Below are 27,755 nucleotides of genomic sequence, written 5' to 3'. Positions count from 1 at the left end.
AGCCCCACATCAGGCTCTGCACTAATAATGCAGAGCCTGCTTGGGCTTCTCTCTCTCCCCTCTCTTTCTGCTCCTACCCCACCGGCACGCTCTCTCTCAAAATAAATAAACTTAAAAAAATTAAAATTTAAGACTACAGTACAATACCAGGATACCGACACTGATAACATTCTAGGCATCTTGTTCAGATTTCCTCAGTTTTCCTGTGCGTGCGTGCGTGCGTGCGTGCGTGTGTGTGTGTGCGCGCATGCACACACGCAATTAGCTTTCTGCAATTTTATCACTTACGGAGTTTCATGTTTGCCAGCACAATCAAAATACAAAACACGTCCATCATCACAAGTATCTCCTACGTTACTCTTTTATATCTGCCTTCCTTCAGCCTCTCTTCCCCATGATCTCTAACCCCTGACATCCACTAACCTGTCCCCCATTTCCATAATTTGTGTCATTTCAAGGATGTTTCATAAATGAGCTCACACAGTAACCTTTTTATATTGGCTTTTTATTCAGTATAATTCCCTAGAGATTCACCTAAGTTGCTGTGGATACCAACAGTTGGTTCCTGTTCACTGCCGAGTAATATTCCCTGGTGTGGATATAGCACAGTCTGTTTAACTCTCCAGCCACGGAAGGAAGAGAGGAAAGGCACCCAAGAGGCTGGGGAAGGAGGCCGTTTTCATGTTTTGGCTGTTACAAATAAGGCTGCTATGAATATGCGTGTTCAGGTTTTATGTGAACCTAAGTTTCCACCCCTCTGGGATAAAAGCCCAAGAATGCAATTGCTGGGTCATACGGTAACTTCATGTTTCATTCTACAAGCAACTGCCAAACTCTGGCTTGACGTGGCTGTACTGTTTCCCATTCCCACCAGCAACGTATGGATGATCTCATTTATGCACATTCTCGTCCGCTTCTGGCGTGGCCACTATTTTTCTGTCAGCCACTCTGATAGGTGTGCAGTGGTATCTTACGGTGGTTTTAATTCGAATGTCCCTAATGCCCTCCCCTACTTTCCAACAGAACTGACCTTAGACTTCTGTTGGCAACTGACTGGATGAAATATCCCTGAAAACAGCCACCAATAAACCCACGGAAATAACAAAGGAATAACAGTGTTTTCCCAAGGGCCTCAAAATACTTTGCCATCACAGTCAATGTTTTACTCGTGTAAGTTATTTTAACATTTCCACCCATGACCATGACAGGCAAACCACCATCATCCTACGATCAACTAAGAAACTAACTCAGGCACAGAGAGGTAGACTGACTTCTCCAAAGTCACACAGTCTGTGGATTATGTACGGTGTCCGTGTCCCTCGCATCTTCCCGACCATCAGGGTAGGCAAGAAGGCCGCCGTGTTCCAATCTTCTTGAGAAGTCTGCCATCATGGACAAATGCTTGTTTTAACCGCTCAAAGTATTTTCATTGCTCTGGTATTTTTGTTTAGAAATGAGTTCCTGTTTTAATTGCTTTTTTTGGAGGGAGATGAAATGACCAGCCCGACGTAGGGAGAACATGACCTGATTCTACTCGGAGAAGGCTTGAGAAGGGAGTGAGGATTCTCGGGTTCTGGAAGGAAGAGAGGAAAAGCACGCACGAGGCTGGGCAAGGAGATCTGGGGATGTGATAACCATCCACAAAGCCACAGCATTCAGAAGGGAAGGGAAATGGAATGTTGTCTAAGTTCTCCTGGAGGGGACAAAATTAAAGAGGAGGAAGGCAGACTATATATGGCAAGCAGACTCCCCAATTCTTATTTTATCTTTGGACTATCCTATTTGAGCAGGACAGCATCAATTATGCAGTTCACCAGACACAGACTGAGTGCTGACACCGACCTCTCTCGAGTTTCTTCCACCTCTTCTCGCACAGAAGACAAAATGGCAGGAAAACGAGATTTCCCAAGTCCTAAAAGCAGTCGGCAGATAGAAGCCAAACGGGGTGTGTGTACGAGGAGGGCTGGCTACAAGTAATACCCTGCACACTAAGGCAATTAGGCTCTTCTATGAATTAGATTTCCATCGAAGCCACGTTAACTTCCCATACTCCAAAATTCATTCTCTCTTGCACTGTCGTTGCAAATAGACGGCAAGCGAGCTGGGACTGTACCCAATGACAGCAGCTCAAAAGTCTTCCTCTCTACAACAGCCCCGCGAACTCTCTGACCAGGAACTCTCGCCCTCGCTGCTTTTGCCCAGAATGCCCGACTCGGTCATTCAACATACGGAAGATTTGCTGAGCACCTACTTCGTAGGACAACTTGTCACGTACTGGGGAGGGGCAGGACATGACCGAGCCAGCAAGGGCCTGGTTTGTGAGCTGTCTCGTAGGGCTCCTGGTCAGCACAGAAGGCTCGAGAGGTGAAGTTTAGGACAGTGTGAAAAGAAAAGACAGTAGAGAACTTTCTCCCAGTGGGAAGCATCAAAGGCTTCAGTGAGGCGGTAACACGGGTTGGAAGGGGAAGGTGAGCAACAGGCAGCATTCAGAATGCCTCTGTCTTTCTGGAGCCTTTTCCTGACCATCCAGAACTGTCTGACCTCCCCTTCCAGAGCGCCCCTCACTCGCGGTCCCCACTGCTCGGCCAACACTAACAACATGACATGACCTGGAGACACTTCCTGACTTTCTGCCTCCTATTGCAAGTTAATTCTTTATGTCTCCTTTTAACTTTTTATTTGGATGCGTCATCTTCGCCACCAAATTGTGGCTCCTGAGAGAGCCGAGAACTGGGATTAGAACTTTGTGTATCAAGTCGTAGCCCAGGCTCGTGGCTGATGTCTGAGAGCAGCTAGTGAATTTCTGCTAAACAAAGAGATGAATGAACACGGCAAGGCTCACCGACTGGAGCCGGAGTCCCAGAGGAGACCATGGCCGCTTGCAAAGGCCGGATGTGACAATGAATGTTTCCTAGCAAATGTCAGGACTTCTGGCGCGCCGGGCTTTTTAGAACCTAGATGAAATGATGAAGATAGGGCGGGCCATGGTTGCCAGAAGCTGGGGGTAAGGGGAGGAAATGCTTAGGGGTAATAAAATGTCGTAGGTCTTGAATATAGTGGTGGTTACACAACTGAGTGCACCGGCCAAGAAGAGGTTCATTTTACATTATTTCACTTAATATCTGAACATCATTGAGGTCCCAATCCGTAAGGTTCCAGCCCAGAAGAGAAACAGGGAAATCTCAACATCTGAGATGCTCTTTGGATGTGCTTTAGGCACAACCCCTAATCCACTGACCAATCTCTGCCTCTATGTCTCTCTCACGAGTTCCCCAAACCACTAGCCTTTGCCCCCAGTGACACCGACTCCTGACTCCTGACACCTGAAAAGACGGGCAAGTAGCAGAACTGTTAGCAACCCCTAAGGCAAATAAAGTCACAAGTGGCACCCTGCTAGGCACCTGAACATCCCCTCGGATAAGTAATCGTACAAAGCCTAAGGCTTCCCAAGCACTTAATCTTTGCCTTTCCCACTCACCCTGTACGTCCCATCTATAAATCTCCACAGCCCCATGAGGAAGGCACAATTACTGTCCCCATTCTAGACACGAGGAAAAGGCATCATGAAGAGTTAAATACTAATTTGAGGCCAGACAGCCAGTAAGTGGCAAAACCAGCAATCAGATTCCACTTTCCCTGACCCCAAGGCTCAACTCAAGTACTCCCCGATATGGTCTCCCCAGCTAAGACAGCTCAGGAAATTCTGACCGGGCGCCTCTGGCTTCCTAATAAGCCCATCTGAGGATAAAAACTTACGCATCTCACCTTAATGAGACTCTGGGCTCATAACCAGCAGTGGGATTGCTTTTCAACAGCTCTATATTGGGTGCCAAGGAAACTCTCCAATGGTTGGAGGGGCTTGAAATCCACCAACCTTCTCCAGCACATCGGGGAAAGAGCCCCCCACAGGAATGTAATGTTATCTGGACCTAGTTGCTAAGAATTACAACAATATTATTCGTGGCTGGTTACTGATGAGCCAGTGTGGTTCCTTAAAGGGTCATCCCAACTTTATTAACAATTGTTGACTTAGTGGAGGGCTCCACCTGAGAACACAGTTGCCCCCATGCGTCACAGAAAGCTCTTAATAGCAGAGACTATTAGAAATGAAAACAAGGGCCTCTGAAGGCGGGGAGGCTTGGTCCTACCACTTTATAACTAAAGAAAGCTGAGACCCAGAGAGGCCAGACAAATAACCGGCAAGGTCACCTAGGTAGCTGCAGGGTCGAGAATAAAGCCAATGAGGGGAGGGGGGCACCTGGGTGGCCCAGTCAGTTAAGCATCAGACTCTGCGCTGACAGTATGGAGACGACCTGGGATTCTCTCTCTCTCTCTCTCCCCCTCTCTCTCTGCCCCTCCCTCACTCCCGCTGTCTCTGTCTCCCTCAAAATAAGTAAATGAAACGTTAAAGCGTATCAGAGGGCACAGAAAATCAGGCCATCGGCGTGGTATTATGGAGAGAAATTTCTTCTTGGTCCTGTCTGAAAGTCTGAGAACTGGAACTGTTAATATTAGCTGCGACGATGAGGCACAGACTGGAGGCTACTTTTCTTACTCGGATCTTACTTAATCACAATATTATTTTACCACCTTCTAACTACACAGTGACTTTTCCACTAGGCTCATTTTGTGCTCTCAACAACCCCGTGAGGTAGGCAGGATCAGTATTATTATTTCTACCTTATATGTGAGGACATGGAGTCTCAGAGAGGTTAGGGAGTTTGCCCAAGGTCATGTGGCAAATAAATAAATAAAATAAAAAACCTGCAGAAGGAGGTCTAAAACCCAAGTCTTTCTAATCTGGGGTGTGTGTGTGTGTGTGTGTGTGTGTGTGCATATGAATAAAATGCAGGCATGATCTGGGACAGATGTCCAAGAGCAATGGTGGGAAAGACCGTCACTACAGGGTTAATAATTTTAGAGAATGGAGTTCTGTCCTCGCACAGGCCAGACAGACCCCCTGCAGCCTGCACCCACCTCAACCGGTTGATGTAGGCCAGGGTGAAGCACGAGGGTGACGGGGCCGAGATAACAGCACCACACGTTACCATCAAGGGGAGCAAATACTCTGCCCCAATACAATCTCAGGAGAGTTGATCAATACATCACGAGGGTCAACAGTCTGGGAGCAGAAATGTGGGTGAGACGTGCCGGGGTAGCAGCTTACGCTTCCCAGCGGAACTGCCAAACATCCGTTTCTTTCTGTGCTGCGCTGACAGAGCCCTAAGGGCCGTGCCACAGTGACAAAGCCAGAGCCACCTCGCTTGCACGCTGGACAGGCACGTGGAAGTCACAACATGCTGAATCATTCAAGTTCAAAACCAAATACATGGGGCGCCTGGGTGGCTCTGTCCGTTAAGCCTCCAAACTCGGCTCAGGTCATGATCTTGCGGTTCGTGGGTTCGAGCCCCGCGGCGGGCTCTGTGCTGACAGCTGGGAGCCTGGAGCCCGTTTCGGATTCTGTGCCTCCCTCCCTCTCTGCCCCTCCCCCGCTCACACTCTGTCTCTATGTCTCTCAAAAATAAACATTCAAAGTATATATACAAATAGGGGCGCCTGGGTGGCGCAGTCGGTTAAGCGTCCGACTTCAGCCAGGTCACGATCTCGCGGTCCGTGAGTTCGAGCCCCGCGTCAGGCTCTGGGCTGATGGCTCGGAGCCTGGAGCCTGTTTCCGATTCTGTGTCTCCCTCTCTCTCTGACCCTCCCCCGTTCATGCTATGTCTCTCTCTGTCCCAAAAATAAATAAAAAACGTTGAAAAAAAAAAATTAAAAAAAAAAAAAAGTATATATACAAATAAAAGGGGTGGGCAAGGACCAGGTCACCAGGACTCTGTGGAGACAAGAGAGACTCAGATCTTCATCTTGGGGACAATGGTGACATGGTGAGACTGGCATTGTTTTTTTTAAAAAGTCACCCTGTGTGGAGAATGAATGGGGCGGGGGCGGAATGGAAACAGAGCGCTGCGACAGCAAAGGTGACTGGGACTGGTGTCAGAAATAGAAAGAAGGGGCCGGATTTGAGAAACCCGAGGAGCTGATGGTTAATTATAAATGAGGTGGGAGTGGCAAGGCAGAGGGGAAGGTGAGAAACCTTTAGCCTCATGAAAGGATGCCAGGTTTCTTGGGCAAATCAAAACTTCTTAAGGTTGGGGGCGCCTGGGTGGCTCAGTCGGTTAAGCGGCCGACTTCAGCTCAGGTCACAATCTCGCGGTCCGTGAGTTCGAGCCCCGCGTCGGGCTCTGGGCTGACGGCTCGGAGCCTGGAACCTGCTTCCGATTCTGTGTCTCCCTCTCTCTCAGCCCCTCCCCCGTTCATGCTCTGCCTCTCTCTGTCTCAAAAATAAATAAAAACGTAAAAAAACAAAAACAAAAACAAAAAAAAAACTTCTTAAGGTTGAAAAGACATAGCTCAGACTACTGCCGGAACTCTGCACGCTCATGGTGACGGAGAGCGTCCCGCACGGGCCCATCTCTGTGACCAGGCTTTTCCAGGCCGGGTCCACCGGAGAAAAATAAGGTGCACTATGGGTTCTGGGTCTGGGTTCACGTCTCACGTGGGGGTTCATGTTGCTCTGCGTTTTCTAGTCCTAACAGAACCGGGTGCCTTGTCGCGTGAGGGGGTGAACAGCTCAGCCCTCCCAGAAACAGGCAGGAGGCGCAGCCCCCCCACCCCACCCCGAGAAGGAGCACGGAAGACCTTCACTCCCTCTCCCTTGCCAGGGAATGCCTTCCACCTAAAGGTCCACCTCAAGGGACCCCTGAGAGGCTCAGTTGGTTAAGCGTCCAACGTGTGATCTCAGTTCAGGTCATGATCTCACAGTTAGTGAATTCGAGCCCTGCGTCCGGCTTTACACTGACTGCTCAGAACCTGCTTGGGATTCTGTCTCTCCCTCTCTCTGCCCCTTCCCCTCTTGCACACTCCCTCTCTCTCTCTCTCTCTCTCTCTATATATATATATATATATATGAATAAATAAACTTTAAAAAATATGAAAAAAAATAAAGAGCCACCTCAAGCTATTATTTATCTTGTTGATGAAGTTTTTTTGTTTTTCATCGTAAGCACCAGGAAAAACAGCAAACAAAAGAAGGGTGAGCAAAGGAGCTGGGAAAAGATGAAGACATAATTCTACCGCCTAGCACCACCTTTGGTCGACCTCAAAGCATTAGGAATTCTGGTGCCAGAGGCTGCCAACCTTGAGTCATAACCATGAGGTCCTCGTGGGGACCCACGTCGCGAATCTGTTCTCTTCCAACGCAGGTCCTTCTTGGCGATACCTGAGCTCCTAAGCTTGTCTGAAAGAGCTACCAAGCTTTGCTTCCAAAGCCAGTCAAATTTGGAAGCAATTACCAAAAGAAGTACATACATCCCATAAGGTGCATTTGGGCAGACAAAATCCAGACAAAATTCAAATTACATTGTTTCCTAATTGTTATTCGTGACTAAGGGTTGCTCGATTTACTTTGGAGCAATGAATAGCCTCCTCTGTTACACAGCAATCTTTGCTTTATTGAAGGGTGGGGTTACCTTTTATCAAGAAACACAATGGGGTTGTAAAGCACTGCCTGGGCAAGTCAGACAGAATGTCCGCACCTGCAAACTTTTTACACTGGCCCGGAGATGATTTGATTTCAATACGGCTCAGCAAAAGCGCTGCTAACCTGGGCAAGATGCCAGGGGGTATTGTCAGAACAATTCAACATGTTGCTGGCGTCTTCCGCTTCCTAAAAACAGAAGTCCTCCCCCCCCTCCTCCCCCACAAGACAGAATTCAATGCTAAAGAAAAGTAAAAATAAAAATAAAGGAGTGTTCCCCCCCCACTCCTTAAAAGGAAAGCAGGGATGGGTCTTTGGGCTATCTTATACGCTAACCTGTGTGTTTAATCAGACAGGAGAGATGGAACATTAAAAGACAAATCCCGGGGCGCCTGGGTGGCTCAGTCGGTTGAGCGTCTGACTTCAGCTCAGATCATGATCTCACAGTTTGTGAGCCCGAGCCCCACATCGGGCTCCCTGCCGTCAGCCTGTTGGCGTGGAGCCTGCTTCGGATTCTGTGTGTGTGTGTGTGTGTGTGTGTGTCTCCACCCCGCCCCCCGCCCCCCAATTGCTCCCTTTCCCTCAAAAAAAATAAATAAGTAAAAAGACAAATCTTAAGTATTGAGACACTGTGCTCCTTTTTGCTGTGCACCACTAGGCACACCTGAAAGTGCGTTCAGCAGTTATGGACAAGAAGGCAAGCCCAGGACCCAGCCCGCCGATGGCCACAAGGGTGCGTGTGCCTGTAAGCCTGCGTGTGACTAACCGTTATCGTCTCTGGCAACAATAAAAGTCAAACAGAACAGCAATCAAGCAAGAGTCCCTGTGTCCGGGCCACGGTCCGTTCCCCTTTTCTCCTTCTCCACACTGAACTGGATTCACTTACAATAACCTCTACCCTGTCTGGAATGAAAATGTACTGGGTAGTTGGCCTCCACTGACTTGACGTATTGATTTTCAATCTATTTCCCTACCTAAGAGCTTACGGACAGTGTGAAAAATTGCTCTCATATCAAGTACTCATTTCAGTTCCCAATTTTAACCCTATCAACATAATGCTCATAAAAGTAGAATGAAAACATCTGGAAGTTTTCCTCTTGGTGCCTAAATACAAAACTGGAACGAACCCCGGGTTTAGAAACAAATGAACTGAACGCGAGAAACGGTGTCAGTTTTCAATAAAGCGTTTTTAAAAGGTTAAGAGAAACCGAATCTCTCAAATTCCACAGTGGCCTCGGAATCAGAATCCCTGTGTCTCTCACCTCCGTCCACAAGTCACACAGGCTGGGAATGGCTAATTAATGATACGTGGGAGTGGAGACCAAAAAAAAAAATCTGTGAAGGGTTTAAAACTGGAGATAGAGCTGCTGTTAACAAGGATCACCAATCACCCATTCCTTTAAAATGCTTGTATGGATCCACTTGGTATATTATTATACAGCGTTGTGAGGGCCACCAACGGATTCAAGATATTCAAACTCCTTTTACTGCGTCCATTATTATTTTATTATTAGGCCAAGGAAGAGACTCGTGTAATCAAGTTCTACACCAAACCGGGCATCCAGTCTTTGCCCGGAAGAAGGAAGTAATGACTCATTAAATTAGCACCAGCCCCTAGAGCACTAATCCTACCGAAAGGGCAAAGAACAATCAACCTGACAGAGAATTTACATGCCAAAGACTCAACCAAATGTTTAAGGGGGGGAAAAAAAGGCCAGAAAAAAACCCTCTGATACCACTCTGGCTTTTGTTTGTCATTTTATCTGAGGCTGAATTCACCGCATAAGTGAAGGGTAGCGCAAAACCCACCAGCTCCCTGGAAATAGCTGAATCTTAAGAAAAAGTGCCTGGAGTCTTGGCAAATTAGCTTGTTGTTGCTGTTTCTTTTTAAAGGGCTCAATGGGGAAGGCTTTCCAGAGACCGCCTGCCTGCCGAGGAAGGGAAGCCTGGCAGGCAGGGCCATTATCTGCCCTGATACAGCGAGCTCGCAACATATGCTCCCGTCCTTCCTTCACACCGCACTCTGCCAAAGCCCGCAGCGTTCAGGGGAGTCCCTGCATACATCATCCTACTTCCCAGTCGCCAGAACCCAGGGGGAAGGAGGGGCGAGTGACATTTACAGCACCCATCTGTAGCCTCCCATCAGTACTCGGCTAAGGATCCAGGAACCAAGGTACCTGGACAGGAGGTTTGCTCTCATGGTTCTGCGTGATCTCACTGGTTCTTACCGGCATCAGAAGCCCTGACAGGCTACAAAATGGGGAAGGGTTTAAGGGACGCAAAGGCGCCTGAGGGCAAGGCCGGGTTGTGGATTCTGGGGCTGGAGCTGGAAGACAAGGTCACGGGCCTCCACTCCCGCACAGAACCCCCACTGTCCACTCAGTGCAGTGGCCCAGTGGGACTTGGTTGAGATGAAATTCACACTGGTCACCCTCCTGCCGAAAACCCTCCAAGGGGTGGTGTTTACATTGCAGGTGTATGTAAAACGGTTGTGCACTCTACTGTCTGTTATACTTCAATATAAAAATATATATATATATATTTGGGGTGCCTGGGTGGCTCAATCGGTTAGGCGTCCGACTCTTGGTTTCAGTTCAGGTCATGATCTCACAGTTCGCAGGTTCGAGCCCTGCATCGGGCTCTGTGCTGACAGCTCGGAGCCTGGAGCCTGCTTCAGATTCTGTGTCTCCTTCTCTCTCTGCCCCTCCCCCACTCGCACTTTGTCTCTCTCTCAAAAATAAATAAACATTAAAAATTTTTTTTTAATTAAATAAAATAATAAAAATTTAAAAATATGTATTTTTTGAAACATACCCTCTGGCAGTTTGGGAATAAGATCCAAAGTCCTTCCCATGGCCTGCACAGGCCCCCAGGAGCCTACCCTGTGTCCCCCTCTGATGGGGGGGGGGCTTCGGCCCCTCTGGATTTCCTCCTAGTACTCCCAGTAGGTTCCTACACTGAGGTCCGTGTCCCACAGTTCTGGGGCCCGCCCCACGTGGCCCCTCCTCACCCACCCACTGCAGAGGAAATGTCACCCCTTCACGAAGCCCCCAATCTAAATCCGGCCCCGGATATTCCCTCTTGTTCTTTTCTTTGCAGCATTCTTCTCAAATGCCAGCGCCGTAGATATCTGTGGCGCTATGTGGTGACTGACCGTCCTTCCACAGAGACTGTCCTGCCCCCCAACCTATTTCTAGCTCGGAGTCTGGTATACAGAAGGCGCTCAAGAATCTTTGTGGAATCAAAGTGTGCCCTCTGGCAACAGGTCTCTGTGCCTCAGTTCCTTCATTTGTAAGAACGAGCGCCACTTGTATGGGAGGTATGCCAGGGAGCAGGGGCAGAGAGGACCCACGAGGACAGTCTTCCCTCTCCTGGGTCCCAAGTTAAATGAATAACACTTTTGCCCACGTGACCGCTTACTGAAAGACGGAGAACTGCTGATCGTGAGCCACTGGGAGAAAAAAAAAAAAACCCATTTCACCTACCGGACTCTCCGGGGAAGTCACTCTTGAGGCTGACCCATCGCAAGCTCCTTTATCTGACCTTAGAGGTCTTTCTTTTTCAGCCCTGAAATCTAGGGGCTGGAACTTTGCGTTTTCAGATGGTTCCAAGACCTCCTCCCCCTGACTATGTTATTTCAAATCACGTTTTACAAACTTCAGACCCCGGGGGGCTGCTTGTGTGTATGAAAAATGAGATGTCAAAACAGTTTACCTATGATGTTCACCGTACTATCCACTTCATTTTTTATAGCTGAAGTCAGGACGGCATACTCAGGAGAAAGATCACTTACTCCATTACTAAGCCCCAAAGATGACTCAACTGGTTCTTGCTAGGAAGAAGAAAAGAAAAAAGAATTGAGAACACTTCCTTTTCCCTCCTTTTTCTTAGCTTCAACTCTACCCTCTGTCTACTTTCTTTAACGCTAGGGTCATGTTCGTCTCCTGAATGCGTTCCCTGCTAATTTAAATCAGCCTGAAGCTAAAGAAGCATGTTTCTGCATAGACTAGACCTACCATGTACGGCCCTCTCTTCTTTTCCTTCTAGGAAAGGGTCCCAGCAAGCTGGTTTGCGTTTATGAAATGCTTACACCTGTAGAGGACGGTTTGGGGGTTGAGCAGGGCTGCGTAACTGTCTGGGTACCATGTGCCTAGCTGCCAGATCTTCCTTCTCTGAGAGACGGGGTGCTCAAGAGGGCCAACTCCTGGCTTTCTAAGGGGAGGAATCATGCCACGTCTTCCACAATTATTTCTGAGGAGAAGGTCCGCCTCAACCATTGCGCCAAGAACAGGAACCCAGGGGACTTTGTGAACGACTTCTCCTCAGGTAAGGTTTGCCCTGGGCCCTGGTCACCTGAGCACCCTGCTCTGGGCCGGTGGCGGACAACACGGGCCAGACCAAGTGGAAGGCTTCCTCCCCACCACGGGAGTCCAGTGGGGCAACCCCACGCCCAGGGCTTACACGTAAATGCCTTTCGAGTGCGTGAACGTCCCGGGCCGCCCGAGAGGCTACTTGTTCATGCTATTGAAACAATGCAACAAATTCCTTTTCCTTAGTGTAGCTCTCCATTCTGCTTTATTCAAGCCCACCGGAGCCCTCCGACCTCTGAGAAAGCCAACCAACTTTGGGGGAGCCAGTGCTGAGGTACCTATGGACTTTCAGCATTTTGATGAGACAGCTTTTCCTCAAGGTCAGGTTGCATTTGCATCTATGATCAATTGAGCCAGACAAAAAAAAAAGCCACACAGGACAACCCCTTTGGGAAACCAGAATGAAGAGTGGGGGCAGAAAGAACACAAGACGGGAGCAGAAGGTCATCGGAGATAGACATGCCTGTGCTTTGAAAAATCCAGAGTGGTGGCACCTCCAAGGCATGCCAACTAGTCTTACCCATTTGTTTACATGCTACCTGGAATCAGGGATGAACACCCCCTTCCCAAAAGTCTTAGGGAAGGAGGAAGAAATTAACCTCTTCCTTCATGACCCCACCTGGCAGACTCTCACCATGGTAACTCACTCTAACCTCGAAGGCACCACCTCACCCCGTAGCTCAGTCCTAATAAACTTCCACACTGCACGGCCGACAAGAGGCCCCAAAGGGCAAACAGGAGAAGGGCCCAGGATAGTCCCCCCCGGCACAGTCTTACCCCTTTCTCCCTTTCTCCTGCAGCGCCTTGCATCTCCCCCTTTGTACAAGTCCAAATAGGAACTCTGCCCGTTCTGGGGAGCACTCGCTTGCCTGTGACACGAGTCTCCACCGTTTCTCTTCCTTTACTGCCAAACTCCTGAACAGGTGTCTGCCTTTCCCACCGTAGCCTCCTCACCCGTACCCTTGTTAGAGCCTGGGGTAGGGCCGCCACCCCAGCCTCGGGCTCAAGCTCCCGGCTCCTGTGGGGCCGGGAGGACACGCGTGTTGTCTGTCAGGCTTTGCGGTCACACGGACCTGGGCTCAAAGCCTGGTTCCTCCCACCTTGTACTGGATGCAGGACCTCATTTAACCCTCTTCAAGCCTCTTCTAGGGCACTGTAGACAGCTGTAAGCTGAGGACGATAAGGGACCCATGTCCCAGGGATGATGTGAAGATTAAATGAGACAAATATGCCCCTAGCACTTAGCATCAAATAAATGCTTTCTATTATTCAAGATCACCAATACAACTGCTCGCGAATGCAATGACCTGTCCTTAAGTCCCGTCCCTCAACCCCACACTCCGACATCCAACAGGGGGGGAACGCACTATCCCTCCTGACAATGTGACCGTCTGGTGTTAATTCCCCACCTTCTGACGCCACCTGCCTCTCTCGCTGCTTTCTCAGCGGCCCCTTTTCCACATCTCCCTCCCTGGCCACGCCCCTCTATCCATTCTTCCGCAATGGCCCAAAAGGAACTATGTGCAGAACATCTTAAGGAATTAGGAAAGGAACTGCTAATCTTTATGGCTCTCTTAGGTTGTCAAGTTATTTTTTACTCACTCTGCTTCTAGGTTGCTTATAAAAGTAACGAGGCAGCCAGACGTGCATAGATTTAAAGACCTAAATTATTCTGATCTCAGCTGAAGGCCTCTCAAGTGCTTCGCATGATCTACAGTTTAATTAGTGGCAAGTGATACTTCTATCAACTTTACACTTGAGAAAACTATGACTCAGAGACTAAATTAATTTTCCAAGATCACACTACTTTTAGCCTAAGGAGATACAAGAACCGAACTCCGTCTTTGGTCACGCAACATGATCCTATTCCAGGAGCTTTCTGTCTTAATCAACGCTGCGCTAATCCCCACAGAGATTCAGACAGAAGTAGTTTCCACACCGTGTTACTTCCCACCCCATCCCTACCCTGTGTCCCGCGCTACGTCTCTAACGCAACAAACAGCACGCTCTTCCAACGGAGATGAGTCAGACTATTTCGAACGGCCTACTTCAGAAATGCCCTGTTGCTTTTGAAATCTGCAGCGCAAACCATGTCGCTGGTATCATCACTCTGGAAGGACAGTAAGAGTACACTGTAGAGCGAGATGTAGCCAGCGCCTGTCCGAAAGATCTCCACGCAGGGTGCAAAACAAAAGGGTCTTCACTGTACTTAGTCAAACCTAAACTATATACTTTAAAAAAAGGCGGGGGAGGCACCTGGGTGGCTCACTCAGTTAAGCCTCTGACTTCAGCTCAGTGATGTCATGATCTCATGGTCTGTGAGTTCGAGCCCTGCATCCTGCTGACAGCTCAGAGCCCGGAACCTGCTTCAGATTCTGTGTCTCCCTCTCTCTCTCTCTGCCTGTCCCCGGCTCACGCTCTCTCGCTCTCTCTCAAAAATAAACAAACATTAACAAATTTTTTTTTAAAAAGCAAAGAAGTCAAACTAAGCAAGGGGGTGCACAGTTCTCTATGGAACACGCGCATAGAGGTCTTTGTCCAGCATCTCCTGGTCCCATATGGTGCCCCAGGCCTGCCCTGTCCCCTGCCTTGCTGTACTATCTCAGGGCCAGATTAATCCTGAGCCAGCCTCCTCTTTCAGTTCCCTTTCTTAGTTTAGAGATAGGCTGTCCTGTGAATCAGCTAGTTTTGGTTTCCAACCTGCCCCAGAGAAAATCAAAGATTATGCTTAGGTTCAGACCCCTCCATGGTGCATTAACTCTGCCAAATATTTACGCCCAAGAACCTCTCTTCTCAGTATAGAATCTAAAGTTTGGTCTGCAGTTGAAAGGGATTTTAGGCAAAAGCAAACTGGCACAAGAGAGAGTGCAAGGGCAGGGGCCGTCCTCTTTAGACCTCTAAAGTAACACATCTTTGGTTGGTCTCGAAAGCTGTACTTGCTGGAGGGGTTTGGGGATAGACCGAGTCAGAGGCCAGCAAGGGGCACTCAGCCCTCGGCTCCAAGCCAGTTCCATCTCATTCCTGTGCCACAGCCCCTTGTCCAGACGTCCCTCTCCTCGAGGCCAAATACAATGGCCGTATGACCATTTCCATGGGCAATCCAGCCCCCTACTGCCAGAAATGCCCTAATTCATCTGTACAAAGCCTGTCTCCTTGACGCCACATTGAAGGACATCTCTGGGTCTCTCTACTAACTAAAATTTCAGGTTGATGGCTGCGTTCCATAAATGCCCAGGGGACTCCACACTCCACACCATGAAGCCGCTAAGAGCAGGAACTCTAATAAACAGGTTGACGCCTCCCGCGCAGTCCTACGACACCTTCCTTCCTTCCCTAGAACTAGAACTTCCCTAGAATTTCATTCTCTTCCTACTCTCACTGCAACCTCCCTTTGACTTCTCTCCTTGGCTCCCTTTTCTCTTCGTCTTGTCCTTGGGTTTCTGCTTTCATCTCATACAGCTCCTCCTTGGAGAAGACATCTGTTGTCAAGGCCTCCAGTGTCGTTCTCGAGTACATGACCACACTCCTGTGCTCCCGCGCTTACCTGAGCTCTGGGGCCTGCTAGATCCGACTTTTCTACCTGACACTGGCTGCAGAGGGGTCTCTGTCATCTCAAATTCAACAGGTCCCAAGTTAAACTCACCCTCTTCTCCACAAAACATGCTCCACTCCCAACATTCCCTTCTGTCTTAATAAGGGAAGACAGACAGGACTGGACTCAGGGTCTGGACTCAGGATCTCTTCTTTGATCCACTCCAGTCTTCACCCTCTACCTCCCGTCCAAACTCTCCTCCTCTCCGTTCCAATTGCCACCACCTCATCTACACTTGCCCAGTGTGGTCTCCTCTCCTCCGTTCCTTCCTACTCCCAAATATCAACTCCATCATGCTCTGATCTTACCCCAGGAGTTCAACCACGCCTTGTTGCACAACACCATCCAAAGAGGTTATTCAACCCCCCAGCCTTGGCACTGTGCTCTGAGCGGTACCCTCGAGAGCTATCAAGAGTGGAAGGAGGCACCTGGGGCAAGCCCTCTCCCCTGCTCCATCCAGGGCAGCTCTCATTACCTGTTCCAGTGGGTTGTCAGCCTGTGTTTTCACCTGATTAAGGTTTAAAAACTGAAGACCTCTTCCGACCAAGGAAGGGATCGCTCCAGTATCAGCCTGCCAGGTGGTCTTTGGACAGCGACAAGGGAGCATGTTGTTTTTAATCCAGCTCAAGTCACCGTTAGAGCCAACAGCTCGGTTAGAAAGTTGTGCTAGGGGTGCCTGGGTGGCTCACTTGGTTAAGCATCCGACTCTCGGTCTGGGCTCAGGTCAGGATCTAACAACGGTTTGTGAGTTCGAGCCCAACATCGGGCTCCGTGCTGACAGCAAGGAGCCTGCTTGGGATTCTCTCTCTCCCTCTTGCTGCCCTCCCCCACTCGCTCTCTCTGTCTCTCTCACAAAAATAAGTAAATAAATTTAAAAAAATAAAGAAAGAGGGGCGCCTGGGTGGCTCAGTCGGTTAAGCGTCCGACTTCAGCTCAGGTCACGATCTCGCGGTCCGTGAGTTCGAGCCCCGCGTCGGGCTCTGGGCTGATGGCTCAGAGCCTGGAGCCTGCTTCCGATTCTGCGTCTCCCTCTCTCTCTGCCCCTCCCCCATTCATGCTCTGTCTCTCTCTGTCTCAAAAATAAATAAACATTAAAAAAAATTAAAAAAGAAAGAAAGAAAGAAAGAAAGAAAGAAAGAAAGAAAGTAAGTTGTGCTAAAAACAGGGGCACCTGGGTGGCTCAGTCAGTTAAAGTGTCTGACTTCAGCTCAGCTCGTGATCTTGCGGTTCGTGAGTTCGAGCCCCGCGTCGGGCTCTGTGCTGACAGCTCAGAGCCTGGAGCCTGCTTCGGATTCTGCATCTCCTCTCTCTGCCCCTCCCTCACTTGCGCTGTGTCTCTCAAAATAAATAAACATTAGAAAAAATGTTTTTAATAAAAACCAAATACCTGCTTTTCTGTAACTTGTACCCAGAGGTCTGCAGTCAGAACTAATACAGACCAGGCCTGGTCTTGACCAAGTGGCTTTAGAGGAACCTCCTCAAATATAGTTCCCATCATAGCACCAATGCTTTGATCTGGAAGCACTTTACAGTTTCAAAGCATGTCTGTTTCATCTGCAAACAATCCAGTGAGGCAGGAAGTATTAATTTCTAATCCTCCTCACCCACAGTCTTTGTTTCCCACTGTTGCCTCACACAGACTCCTGCTCTAATTAAGCCAGTTTCCTGACTCATCCAGGGAAGACCAAACAGCAACTCTAACTTCCCGGCCTTCATTTGATGCTCCTGGTGCCGGGGATTGACGACCATTTTATTTGATCCCTGCCCCAAAGCCTGGCTCGGGTCCCACAGCTTCTGAAAGGCCAAGAGGTACCAGGTGTGGTGAAAGAGTGTGGGTTCCAAAGCTAGAGTGACCCGGATTCAAATCCCAGTTTCAAAAGCCGTGCTACCTTAGGGAAATTAGTCACCCCCCTGTGCTTCCATTTCCTCATGACCTGCCCATCACAGGGAGAGCTAAATGACATAATAACTAGAGCTCAGAACTGGGTAGAACCTGGCTCTAAAATGTCAGCTACCACCCCTCTGTTTATCCACTTCTCTCCTTATTGATCTTGGCCTTGTGATGTTTTTGAAACGCATATACGCACTGGGGATGCACAATACAGTATTGCTCACTACTGTGTGTCTCAGTCTTACTTCCTTAGATGGTTACCTCCACTCAGGCAAGGCCTGGTTCCAGTAAAACATGGTCCACTGAGCTCAGAGCATACATATTCACAAAGAGAACATCGAGGAACATCGAGGCAGAGTTTCTGCACCTACTGCATAGCCGAGGGGCCTCAGTTTCCCAGTCTCAGGGAAGCTCCTGGCTGAGGGAACACAGAGCAAGGACAGAAACTGCCTGACCTACCCAAGAAAAATGCTGACACTTAGTCCACACGTTCGAAACATCATTTGCTAGTTAAGACTTCAACTTGAACTCAACAAAGACGGGAAGGATCCTGTCTCAATAGCAAACTCTCCTACCCGGTTACTAGACACAAGACAAACTTTCTCCGTGCAAGAAACCTACCTGGCCTACCCAGGTGCACACTGCACAGGACATATTAACTCAGAGCTCAGGCACTGTGACAAAAGTAACGTATTAACAGCTCAGTAAGGATAAAGCCCTCGAACTGTATGATTCCAGACAACCTGGAGAGTTAACTTCGGAAACAATCTACACAAATGTTTCAGGAAACACACTGGCTTTGGCAGTCATGAGCCACAGAACTTGGGAAGGTTACTGGCCTTATCTATACTCTGCTGCTACACTGTGGGACAGGTGCAAGCAGATTTAAACTCAAAAGGTAGGCTGTGCTTACGGCTGATGAATCGCCTGCCTTCTGCCGAAGGAACAAGGCCTGTCTGAGGGACAAGTCTCAGGTATGAGCCATACCGTCATCAGTGGAAGATTGCGCAATATGCACTTGGCTGGGATAGAACCTCATCTACACAGCTGCACGTAAGAGGAAAGCTCTTTCTCGCTCCCCTGGACCACTACGGCCACACCTTGCCCGGGGCCGTCCCTTCCACAACTGAGCGGCCATATAGAAGATACCGCCATTGCTGATGTGACTGAAGACGTCTTCCCTGATGAGAACAGCAAGTGTCATCAATTCTAAGAAGCGCATCTCCACAGCCCTAAAATAGGATTGCCTGGTAATCAATTGTGGGCCATGGTTTCACTGCAAGCAGTTTTTCCTGCTTGGACATACCTAAGATAATGGCGTATCATATAATCGCTGGCATCTGTTTTTCGATGGAGTATGGCAGATATGTTTGAGCAAGGTTTATTGAAAGTGAACATCTGTTACTCCATTCTTATTGTCTATTAACAGAGATTATGAAATTAAATCTGCATTGCAGTGTAAACCCCCCCCCCACTCCCACCTCACACCTTATATTTATTTGTGCATCTATTTAGTGATCAAATATGTATTAAGTATCTGTTCCCTACCAGGCATTGAGCTACATGCTATGAAAACAGTGAAAATATGACGTCATACCTAAGATTGTAGCAAATTCTTCCAACTCACATATTTGTGGGGAAGTTCAACTTTTCTGACTCAACAACATTAATTAAAATGTAGGCCCTAAAAAAAAAAAAAAAAACCCAAACTCCGGGAAACTTAAAACTAATGACTAGGTTTTATCAACTGCAAGGAAAAATACATTTTTTTAAAGTGATGTTAAGGAAGATCTATATGTTAAAAAACACTTGTGGGGTGCCTGGGTGGCGCAGTCGGTTAAGCGTCCGACTTCAGCCAGGTCACGATCTCGCGGTCCGTGAGTTCGAGCCCCGCGTCGGGCTCTGGGCTGACGGCTCGGAGCCTGGAGCCTGTTTCCGATTCTGTGTCTCCCTCTCTCTCTGCCCCTCCCCCATTCATGCTCTGTCTCTCTCTGTCCCAAAAATAAATAAAAAACATTGAAAAAAAAAATAAAAAAAAAAAAAAAAAAAAAAAAAACACTTGTAAGACATACCCGCCAACCACAGTGTGTGAACTGTATACGGATTCTAATTCAAGTAAACAGACTGTACAAAAATTACATCATTTACGAAACAACTGGGAATCTGAACACTCACCAGATATTTGATGCGCTTGAGGAATTACTGTTAATTTTTCAGATGCAATAATGATACTGTGTTGATAACAATTTTTAAAGAGTGCCCATATTTGGAAAGTATACCCTGAAATAGTCATGGGGGGAAAATGACATGATGTGGATTTTGCTTCAGAATAGTGAGCTGAACCATATAAAATGGTTTTTGGGAATCAAAAATGGCTATCTATGGGGCACCGGGGTGGCTCAGTCGGTTGAGCATCCAACTTTAGCTCAGGTCGTGATCTCACCGTTCATGAGTTCGAGCTACATATCAGGTTCACTGCTGTCAGCACGGGGCCCACTCTGGATCCTCTGTCCCCCCTTCTCTCTGTCCCTCCCCCACCTGCACTCTCTCTTTCAAAAATAAACCTTTAAAAAAAAATGGTTGCCTGAAATCTGCAATTTCATATGGGATGGGGGGGGGAAGGCGACGGGGCCACGACTGAAATTAAAGGGCCATGAGCTGATTGATGTGGAAATTAGGGTGATGGTTGCAGAGTAAATTTTACTCAGTTGTCTCCTTCCTGTGCGCATAAACATTTTCTACAATAAATAGTTAAAACTGGGGCACCTGGGTGGTTCAGTCAGTTAAGCTTCCAACTTTGGCTCAGGTCATGATCTTGCGGTCCGTGAGTTCAAGCCCCGTATCAGGCTCTGTGCTGACCTCTCAGAGCCCGGAGCCTGCTTCGGATTCTGTGTCTCCCTTGCTCTCTGCCCCTCCCCTGCTCATGCTCTGCCTGTCTCTCAAAAAATGAAATAAATGTTTAAAAAAAATTTTTTTAAGTTAAAACAAAATTAGGTCTTAGTACCACTCTGTATGCAAAATAAGTCAGAAAGTAAAAATATTTAGAGTGAAACTGGAGGTTGCCTAAAATACACTGCCTAAAATGTTTGTTTTCCACTGTGAATGGAAGGTGAGTATGTCCAACACTTTAACAGTTTATCTCAGCTTCCCCTCAAAGTCCATCTACCTTCACAAGATTAACTTTATATCAGAAGTAAATAGTCTTGTTTTCTTTTTCTTTCTATTTTACTAACTGGCTTGCTTTTAAACATCGGGCTGTCTGGACACTCTGGATTTTTTCTTTGACAGTGATTCTGGCTTAGGAATCAGAATACTTGGCATCACCTTTAAGGTCAGTTCTAAATGACCATGTGACTTTGGCCACATGACCTACACAGCCTTTGGGCCCACGTCACTCTACTCCCTCTAGCCTCAGTTTCTCTACCTGCAAACGGAGTGCAGTGAACCCTAAGACAATCTTCTCTTCGATGGTCTATAGGCCTGGGAATGTAGTGTCTGCTCTTTGCTTGTCCACTGAAACTCATCCTCCATTTTCCGGGGACATCTGGCTCTTCTCTGGCTATTTAACAAGGGCTATGCAATCTAGGCACAAAGATCCTCAGGCCACAGGGGATTCCAGACTACACAGCCTACTGAAAAGCTCACACACACAAACACACCCCTATGGAAAACCCCTGGGAGTCCTGAGAAGTAGTTCGGGGGTGGGGGGGGGGGGGGGCGGTTGCAGAAAGAATCTCCTGAGAACCACACTAACAGGGTGTTCCAACGGACCACTGTGCCCCCAACCTAACGGCCTGTCATGGAATATACACGTAACGTATAGATGCTACATTTTAATATAAGTCTATAATACTTAATATACATTACATATATTTAATAGCCTAAAAATATACTTCATGTGATCAGATAGTAGCTGGTTGCTGGAGCTCAGCTGAAACTAAGTGACCAGCTGGCAACAGTCTTGGGGACCAGATGGAGGCTGGAGTCCAGCTCAGTGTGAATTTGTGACTTCATTCATAAACTGCTCAGTGGAATTGCATTAAGCAGGGGATATGCGTGCTGGAGTCTACACAAGGGGACATGCCAAAGAGGATACATGGAAAGCACATAAAACACGACAGCCAAAGAAGAAAGGTTAAATACTTCACAGAGATCCCATGACTTGTTTTCATGAGACAGAATAGGAATCATTAATACGGTCACAACTTTGGCTTTCTCTCTGAACAACCAAAGATTACCTTGATGTGCTTCACTCTGTCTTCTTTTTCTGTCTTTGGTTTCTTTCCTGTGGCAACAAATAGAATAGTTTTGAATTAATTCATGAAGACCGTACAGAGAAAACATTTCCCCTCAATTCTCTCTGAGACTCTCACTGAACCTGTACATGTTTTAATCTATACATGGTCAAAATTCCAAATGTTTCTTTGACTGTCTTTGGTGACCGGACAGTCACTTTCCCCAGCCAGGTAAAGGCAGGACCATCATCCACAGTGTGAATTACTGTTCCATCCTTGGAGTGACTACGGATGTGGAAATAATGAAATCACAAGGGTACTACAATATATACTCAGTGATCACGGTTTTCATCGGTAAATTTCTTTATCTACCTTTCTTAGAAGGTCTTTCAGACAACGGCAACATCCGATATACTCTGAAGGCATTGTTTCCTTTCTTTATACTTTTGTCCTTGACTTCTTCAATGTCAGGCAAGGAGTTCATGGCACATCGAAAATTCGCCTTCCATGTTTTTGGATCAGGTTTATCTACTCCTGGTTGATGCTTTCCTAACAAAAGAGCCAAAAGAATGAAGGTTAAGAAAAAGAGGGGAAGGGGTGCCTGGATGACTCAGTCAGTTGAGCGCCCGACTTCAGCTCAGTCATGGTCTCATGGTTTGAGTTCGAGCCCCGCGTCGGGTTCTGTACGGACATCTCAGAGCCTGGAGCCTGCTAAGGATTCTGTCTCTGTCTCTCTGCCCTCCCCACCCCTCTCAAAAATAAATATTAAAAAAAAGAAAAAGAGGGGGAAAATATAGAGTAAAAATGCCTGGAAACACAGGAATGCTGGCTAGGTAGTGCAGAGAACCCTTTTAATTCCAGGCTCTACTTATAGCGGCCAACCATCCTGGTTTGCCTGGGACTGGGACTGAATTCCTGGGAGGTGAGAATTTTTGTTTTAAAATCTGGACAGTTCTGGGAAAACTGGGACAAACTGGTCACTCTGGCTCTACCAAACAGCTTGAGAAAACCCTCATAACGGTAGAACAAAGGAGAATCAAGGTACGTAACAGAGAAGGCTGGAAGGCCAGGAGGCCAACAAACCCAGATAACTGGAGTGTCTCTTTTTCATCTGCCTCAAATATTAATCAGAAAGCCGATTCCTGTAAATAGCTCCCTACTGAAATTTTGTTATAAAATGTCCAACTCTTGATTTCGGCCCAGGTCACGATCTCACGGTTCATGGGACTGAGCCCCGCGTCGGGCTCTGTTCTGAAAGCATGGAGTCTGCTTGGGATTCTCTCCCTCCCTCCCTCCCTCCCTCTCTCTCTCCCTCTCTCTCTCTCTCTATGCCCTTTCCTCACTCTCTCTTTCTCTCTCACAATAAATAAACTTTAATAAATAAATAAATATATCCTTGACTACCCTTTGGAGAGAGAAATCCAACTCAAGCTTACCTGCCAGAACAAATAAGTTCTATATTCCCCTGGTGCACACCTAGTGCGCCATAGTCAGAATCCCACATTTACAGGAAATTTAAGGACTAAGTTTCCCCAGCACGGGCACAGCATCACTTCTGAATGATGAAGTGTGTACCCCACGTGTCCTGGATGTGCCTGGGGACACGTCACCAGCTTTCCAGAGCTATCTTCACGAAGCCATAAGCCATATATGTGCAGTGAGAAAAAAACACAAAACGATGGTTAACACTGTATTATTGTAAAATCGAGATTTGCTAAGAGAATAGAATGTCAATGTTCTCACCAAAAACAAAAATTAAAGGTAAATATGAGAAGTGATGGGTGGGTCCATTAATTTGATGGGAGGGAAATCCTTTCACGGTGCATACATCAAATCATCACATTGTACGCCTTAAATATCTCACAATTTTGTCAATCTATACCTCAATTTAAGAAAAACGGGGTGCCTGGATGGCTCAGTCAGTTAAGTGTCCGACTTTGGCTCAGGTCATGACCTCACAGTTTGGGAGTTCGAGCCCCACGTCAGGCTCTGTGCTGACAGCCGGGAGCCTGGAGCCTGCTTCAGATTCTGTGTCTCCCTCTCTCTCTGACCCTCCCCCACGCATACTCTGTCTCTGTCTGTCTCTCTCTTGAGAATAAATAAACATTAAAAAAAAAAAAAGAAAGAAAGAAAAAGAAGACATGTAAGCAACAACCGACAACAGCGTCTGCCTCTAGAGACGATGCGGGGCGTTTGCTACCTGTGTGGATGGCCCAGTTTCTAAAGAGTGGTGCATCTTTTTCCACATCCCACCCATGTCTAGCCGCATGCATCCAAGGGATCTGGAAAATCTTCTTTTCCTGAAAAACAAAAGCAAAAAAGCAACTGCAACCACGGGGTTCAGGCCACCTTTGCGGGAGGTTTGTAAGTCCTGGCTAGTAAGATTCTCTACTAAGTGTCACTGGGTTTGCTAAGTGTCTACAGTAAAATCCACTAGTGAACGCACCTCCCCACTGGGCCCCAAATCTTGATGGCCTGATCGGGAAAGATTCAGAGTCATGTGGAGTCCGGCAGCATAGGAATGTACTCCAAGGTCAACGTGATGATCTGGGGATATGCCAATGCGTTCTGTTACCTGCGTCATTTTTCCTTAAAGGACCACATATAACTGGTCACTGACTGCAACTTCTAATGCTTATTATTACCATTGGTTTCCATCATTTGCCAAAGAGGAACTCTGGTTGCCTTAGGCAAATTAAAAAGTAGGCAACTTTCCAAAATGACACCCATTTGTGCTGCTAAAAGGGAAATCAGGGTTATCTGAGGTCACTGGCACACAGACTAACTACCTCAATCTACTTGTGTAGCCAACAGAAATTGAAGATGTGGTCTAATGTCCTAACCCCTAAGTGTCTACTGCCCTGCACGGAACATCAAGATGTACAAACAAAGACGTATGGAGTGTGCAGAGATGATACTACTTTTCTGGAGAAGTCTCTCAGTGCAATTCTCACAGTAGACCCCTCCCACCTCTCTTACAGCCCGAGAGGCAACTCAGAATAGCTGGAATCAACCCTGGCAAACACAGGATTAGAAACCAGAGCTTTGGAAACAAAGCCATGCCCGTGACTGGACAGGACCAGCAATTATTGTGTTCCCCTGGCACTTTACATCTGGCTGTCCATGTGTTCACATGGTCTCAGTTTTGTTCTGAGAACCTACGGAGCTCCACATGTTATTATTTCTCTTTCACAGTTGAGGAAACTGAGGAACAGAATTCATTCTATAGCCAAGGAAATTACTGTAGTGTCTGAATTCAAAACCACAGCACGTGATCCCACAATCACTTAATCACATCACACATTGTCTCCCAGTGGTCAGATTCAGATTTCCAATCCTATGACGCATCTGTTGTCTTAGATTCTGTGGCAACGAAGCCCAGGAGAACTATATTTTTTGAAGCCCTAAAGGTAGTTCTGGTAGTTTCTAGGTATGGAGACCCCTGCACAATACACTGGGGAAGGGAAGAAGATGTCAGTAGGGATTTTCCACCACCTTGGTTTCATACAACGAAAGACAGAAAGGGTCCCAACTGACCCAAAAGGGACTCAGTGCCTCTCTGTAGAGCCAATCACAAAGCCTGAACTAAAAATATTTCAGAACATTTGAGAGTTCCCCAAAACCTGTTAAAATTAAAAAGAACTGAAAGTCAGAGGCTTTTCATAAACCCCTCCTTGTTCATTCTGTATCATCCACCGAGATTGCACGGTTTCAGGTTAGCTGTCTCCAAAGGGCAGTGATGAGCAAAGGTCTGAGTGAAATTTTATTTTTTAATGTAGATGAAAATCAGAGGGCAAAATCATTTTAATGTCATTTTTGATGTTCACATGAAAATGGAAAAAAAAAAAAAGAAAAGAAATTTATTTCAGTGAAACAACTTCTCTTCAAGAGAACAACCAGAATCCAAAGGCTTATGCTTAAAGACCTAAACCCTTCATGGAATTTGCTGTTGCACCTTTCTGTAGGTCCAAGGAGTTCTGGAGGTCAGTCACCCAGGCTGAAATCTATCTCATTAAGCACAAAGGATTCTGGTATATAGATCTTCTCAAGCATTTGTGTCCATGCAGGCACGCGCGCGCGCACACACCCACACACACACACACACACACACCCTACCAAACCTAGTACCACAGAAATTATGCCCAAATCACAAAACCACAAACATAATGACTAAACCTAGCAATTATCCACCATGGATCCCTAGATCCTCTTTAATAGGCAAAGAGTCTGAGTGGACCTTTGTTGAAAGCAGATAAATAGCATGGCCAATAAGCACATAAAGACACGTAGCATCACCAATCATTAGGCCAATGCAAATCAAAACAACAATGAGATACCACTTCCTACCCCAGGATGGCTAGGTAAAATCAAAAAACAAGTAGTAAGTTATTGGCAAGGATGTGGAGAAACTGGAACCCTCACACATTGCTGGTGGGAATGTCAAATAGGGTAGACACAGTAGAAATCAGTTTGGCTAGTCCTCAAAAAGTTAAACACAGAGTTCTCACATGACCCAGTAATTTCACTCAAAAAAATCACAAACCGGTGTTCAAACAAATATTTTATACATGAATGTTCAAAACAGTGCTACTCACAACAGCCAAATGTCCATCAACTGATGAATGGATAAAGAAAATATTGTACATGCATTAAAAGGAATAGTATTCAGCCACAAAAAGGAATGTACTATTGACACAAGCTACAACATGAAAGAACCTTGAACATTGCACTAAGTGAAAGAAGCCTTCTACAAAAGGCCACCTATTGAATGGTTCCATTTATATGAAATGACCAGAAAAGGCGAATCCAAAGAGACAGAAAGCAGACTAGTTGATGCCTTGCACAAGGAAAGGATTTGCAGTGCCTTGCAATGGAAAGTGACTGCTTAACAGGCACAGTGTCGTCCTCTTGGGGTGATGAAAATTCTGGAATTGTAGTGGTGATGGTTGTGTAACATTGTGAGTATACTTAATGCCACTGAATTGTACATTTCAAAATGGTTAAAGTGGTAAATTAAAAAAAAATACGTGTAACTTTTTTAAAGTGTATTTATTTACTTTGAGATAGAGTGTGAGTGGAGGAGGGGCAGAGAGAAAGGGAGAGAGAATCCTAAGCAGGCTCTATGCTGTCAGCACAGAGCCCAACGAGGAGCTTGATCTCACAAACCATGAGATCATGACCTGAGTTGAGATCAAGAGTTGGACACTTACCCAGCTAAGCTACCCAGGTATCCCCAAAAAGCTACATGTTACTTTTAACTACTTTTTCATGTTGCAAAAAATAAATAACTAATAAACATATCATATATATCTTTTTTTTTTAAAGACTATGTTAAAAGATAAAGAAGGGGAGACTCATTTTAAATTTTTTTTTTTCAACGTTTTTTTTAAATTTATTTTTGGGGCAGAGAGAGACAGAGCATGAATGGGGGAGGGGCAGAGAGAGAGGGAGACACAGAATCGGAAACAGGCTCCAGGCTCCGAGCCATCAGCCCAGAGCCCGACGCGGGGCTCGAACTCACGGACCGCGAGATCGTGACCTGGCTGAAGTCGGACGCTCAACCGACTGTGCCACCCAGGCACCCCGGGGAGACTCATTTTAAAACTGGAAGAGATTCTGGGGGCACCTGGGTGGTTCAGTCAGCTGAGCACCCAACTTCGCCTCAGATCATGATCTCGTGGCTTGTGAGTTTGAGCCCCGCGTTGGGCTCTGTGCTGACATCTCAGAACCTGAAGCCTGCCTTGGATTCTGTGTCTCCCTCTCTCTGCCCCTCTCCCACTCATACTCGCTCTCTCTCTTTCTCAAAAATAAAAACATTATAAAAAAAAAGTAACGCACTGGAAGAGATTCTGAGGAGTAAACATTCTGGTCATAGATCTTTATGTCCCAAAGGTGATAATGACATTGCTCCATGTCTGTGTAGACTCTGGGACATCAGTACTTGCTATGAGAAGCCCTGAGTGTCCCATCCACATAGGATGTGCCTACCATGTATGGAAGGATGGCATGTTACAGACTCTACCAGTGCTTATACAGAGAGAAGACTCTGCCTACCTACCTGAGGGCAAGAGAGAGAAGCACTGCTTGAACTGAGAAGAACATTTAAGATTATCTTGAGTAATGCAGAACAAAC

The 27,755-nt window shown here is 47.0% G+C and overlaps 1 protein-coding gene across 11 annotated transcripts in view; it reads right to left on the bottom strand.

Annotated features, from left to right (window-relative positions):
* IRF2 (interferon regulatory factor 2) overlaps positions 1-27,755 on the bottom strand; it is a 102,762-nt gene that overhangs the window by 26,843 nt on the left and 48,164 nt on the right. For all 11 annotated transcript variants that reach the window (XM_049632580.1, XM_049632578.1, XM_049632581.1 and 8 more), the window contains 4 exons: positions 23,823-23,922; positions 21,995-22,171; positions 21,626-21,672; positions 11,249-11,366 (listed from right to left, as the gene is read on the bottom strand). In XM_049632580.1, coding sequence (XP_049488537.1) covers positions 11,249-11,366; positions 21,626-21,672; positions 21,995-22,171; positions 23,823-23,922 — 442 coding nt within the window. The remainder of the gene's footprint in view (positions 1-11,248; positions 11,367-21,625; positions 21,673-21,994; positions 22,172-23,822; positions 23,923-27,755) is intronic.

Source organism: Panthera uncia, chromosome B1, assembly GCF_023721935.1.
Source record: "Panthera uncia isolate 11264 chromosome B1, Puncia_PCG_1.0, whole genome shotgun sequence".
Lineage (NCBI taxonomy): Eukaryota > Metazoa > Chordata > Mammalia > Carnivora > Felidae > Panthera > Panthera uncia.
The sequence above is the reverse complement of the archived record's forward strand: the minus strand, read 5'-3'. Positions and strand labels throughout refer to the sequence as shown.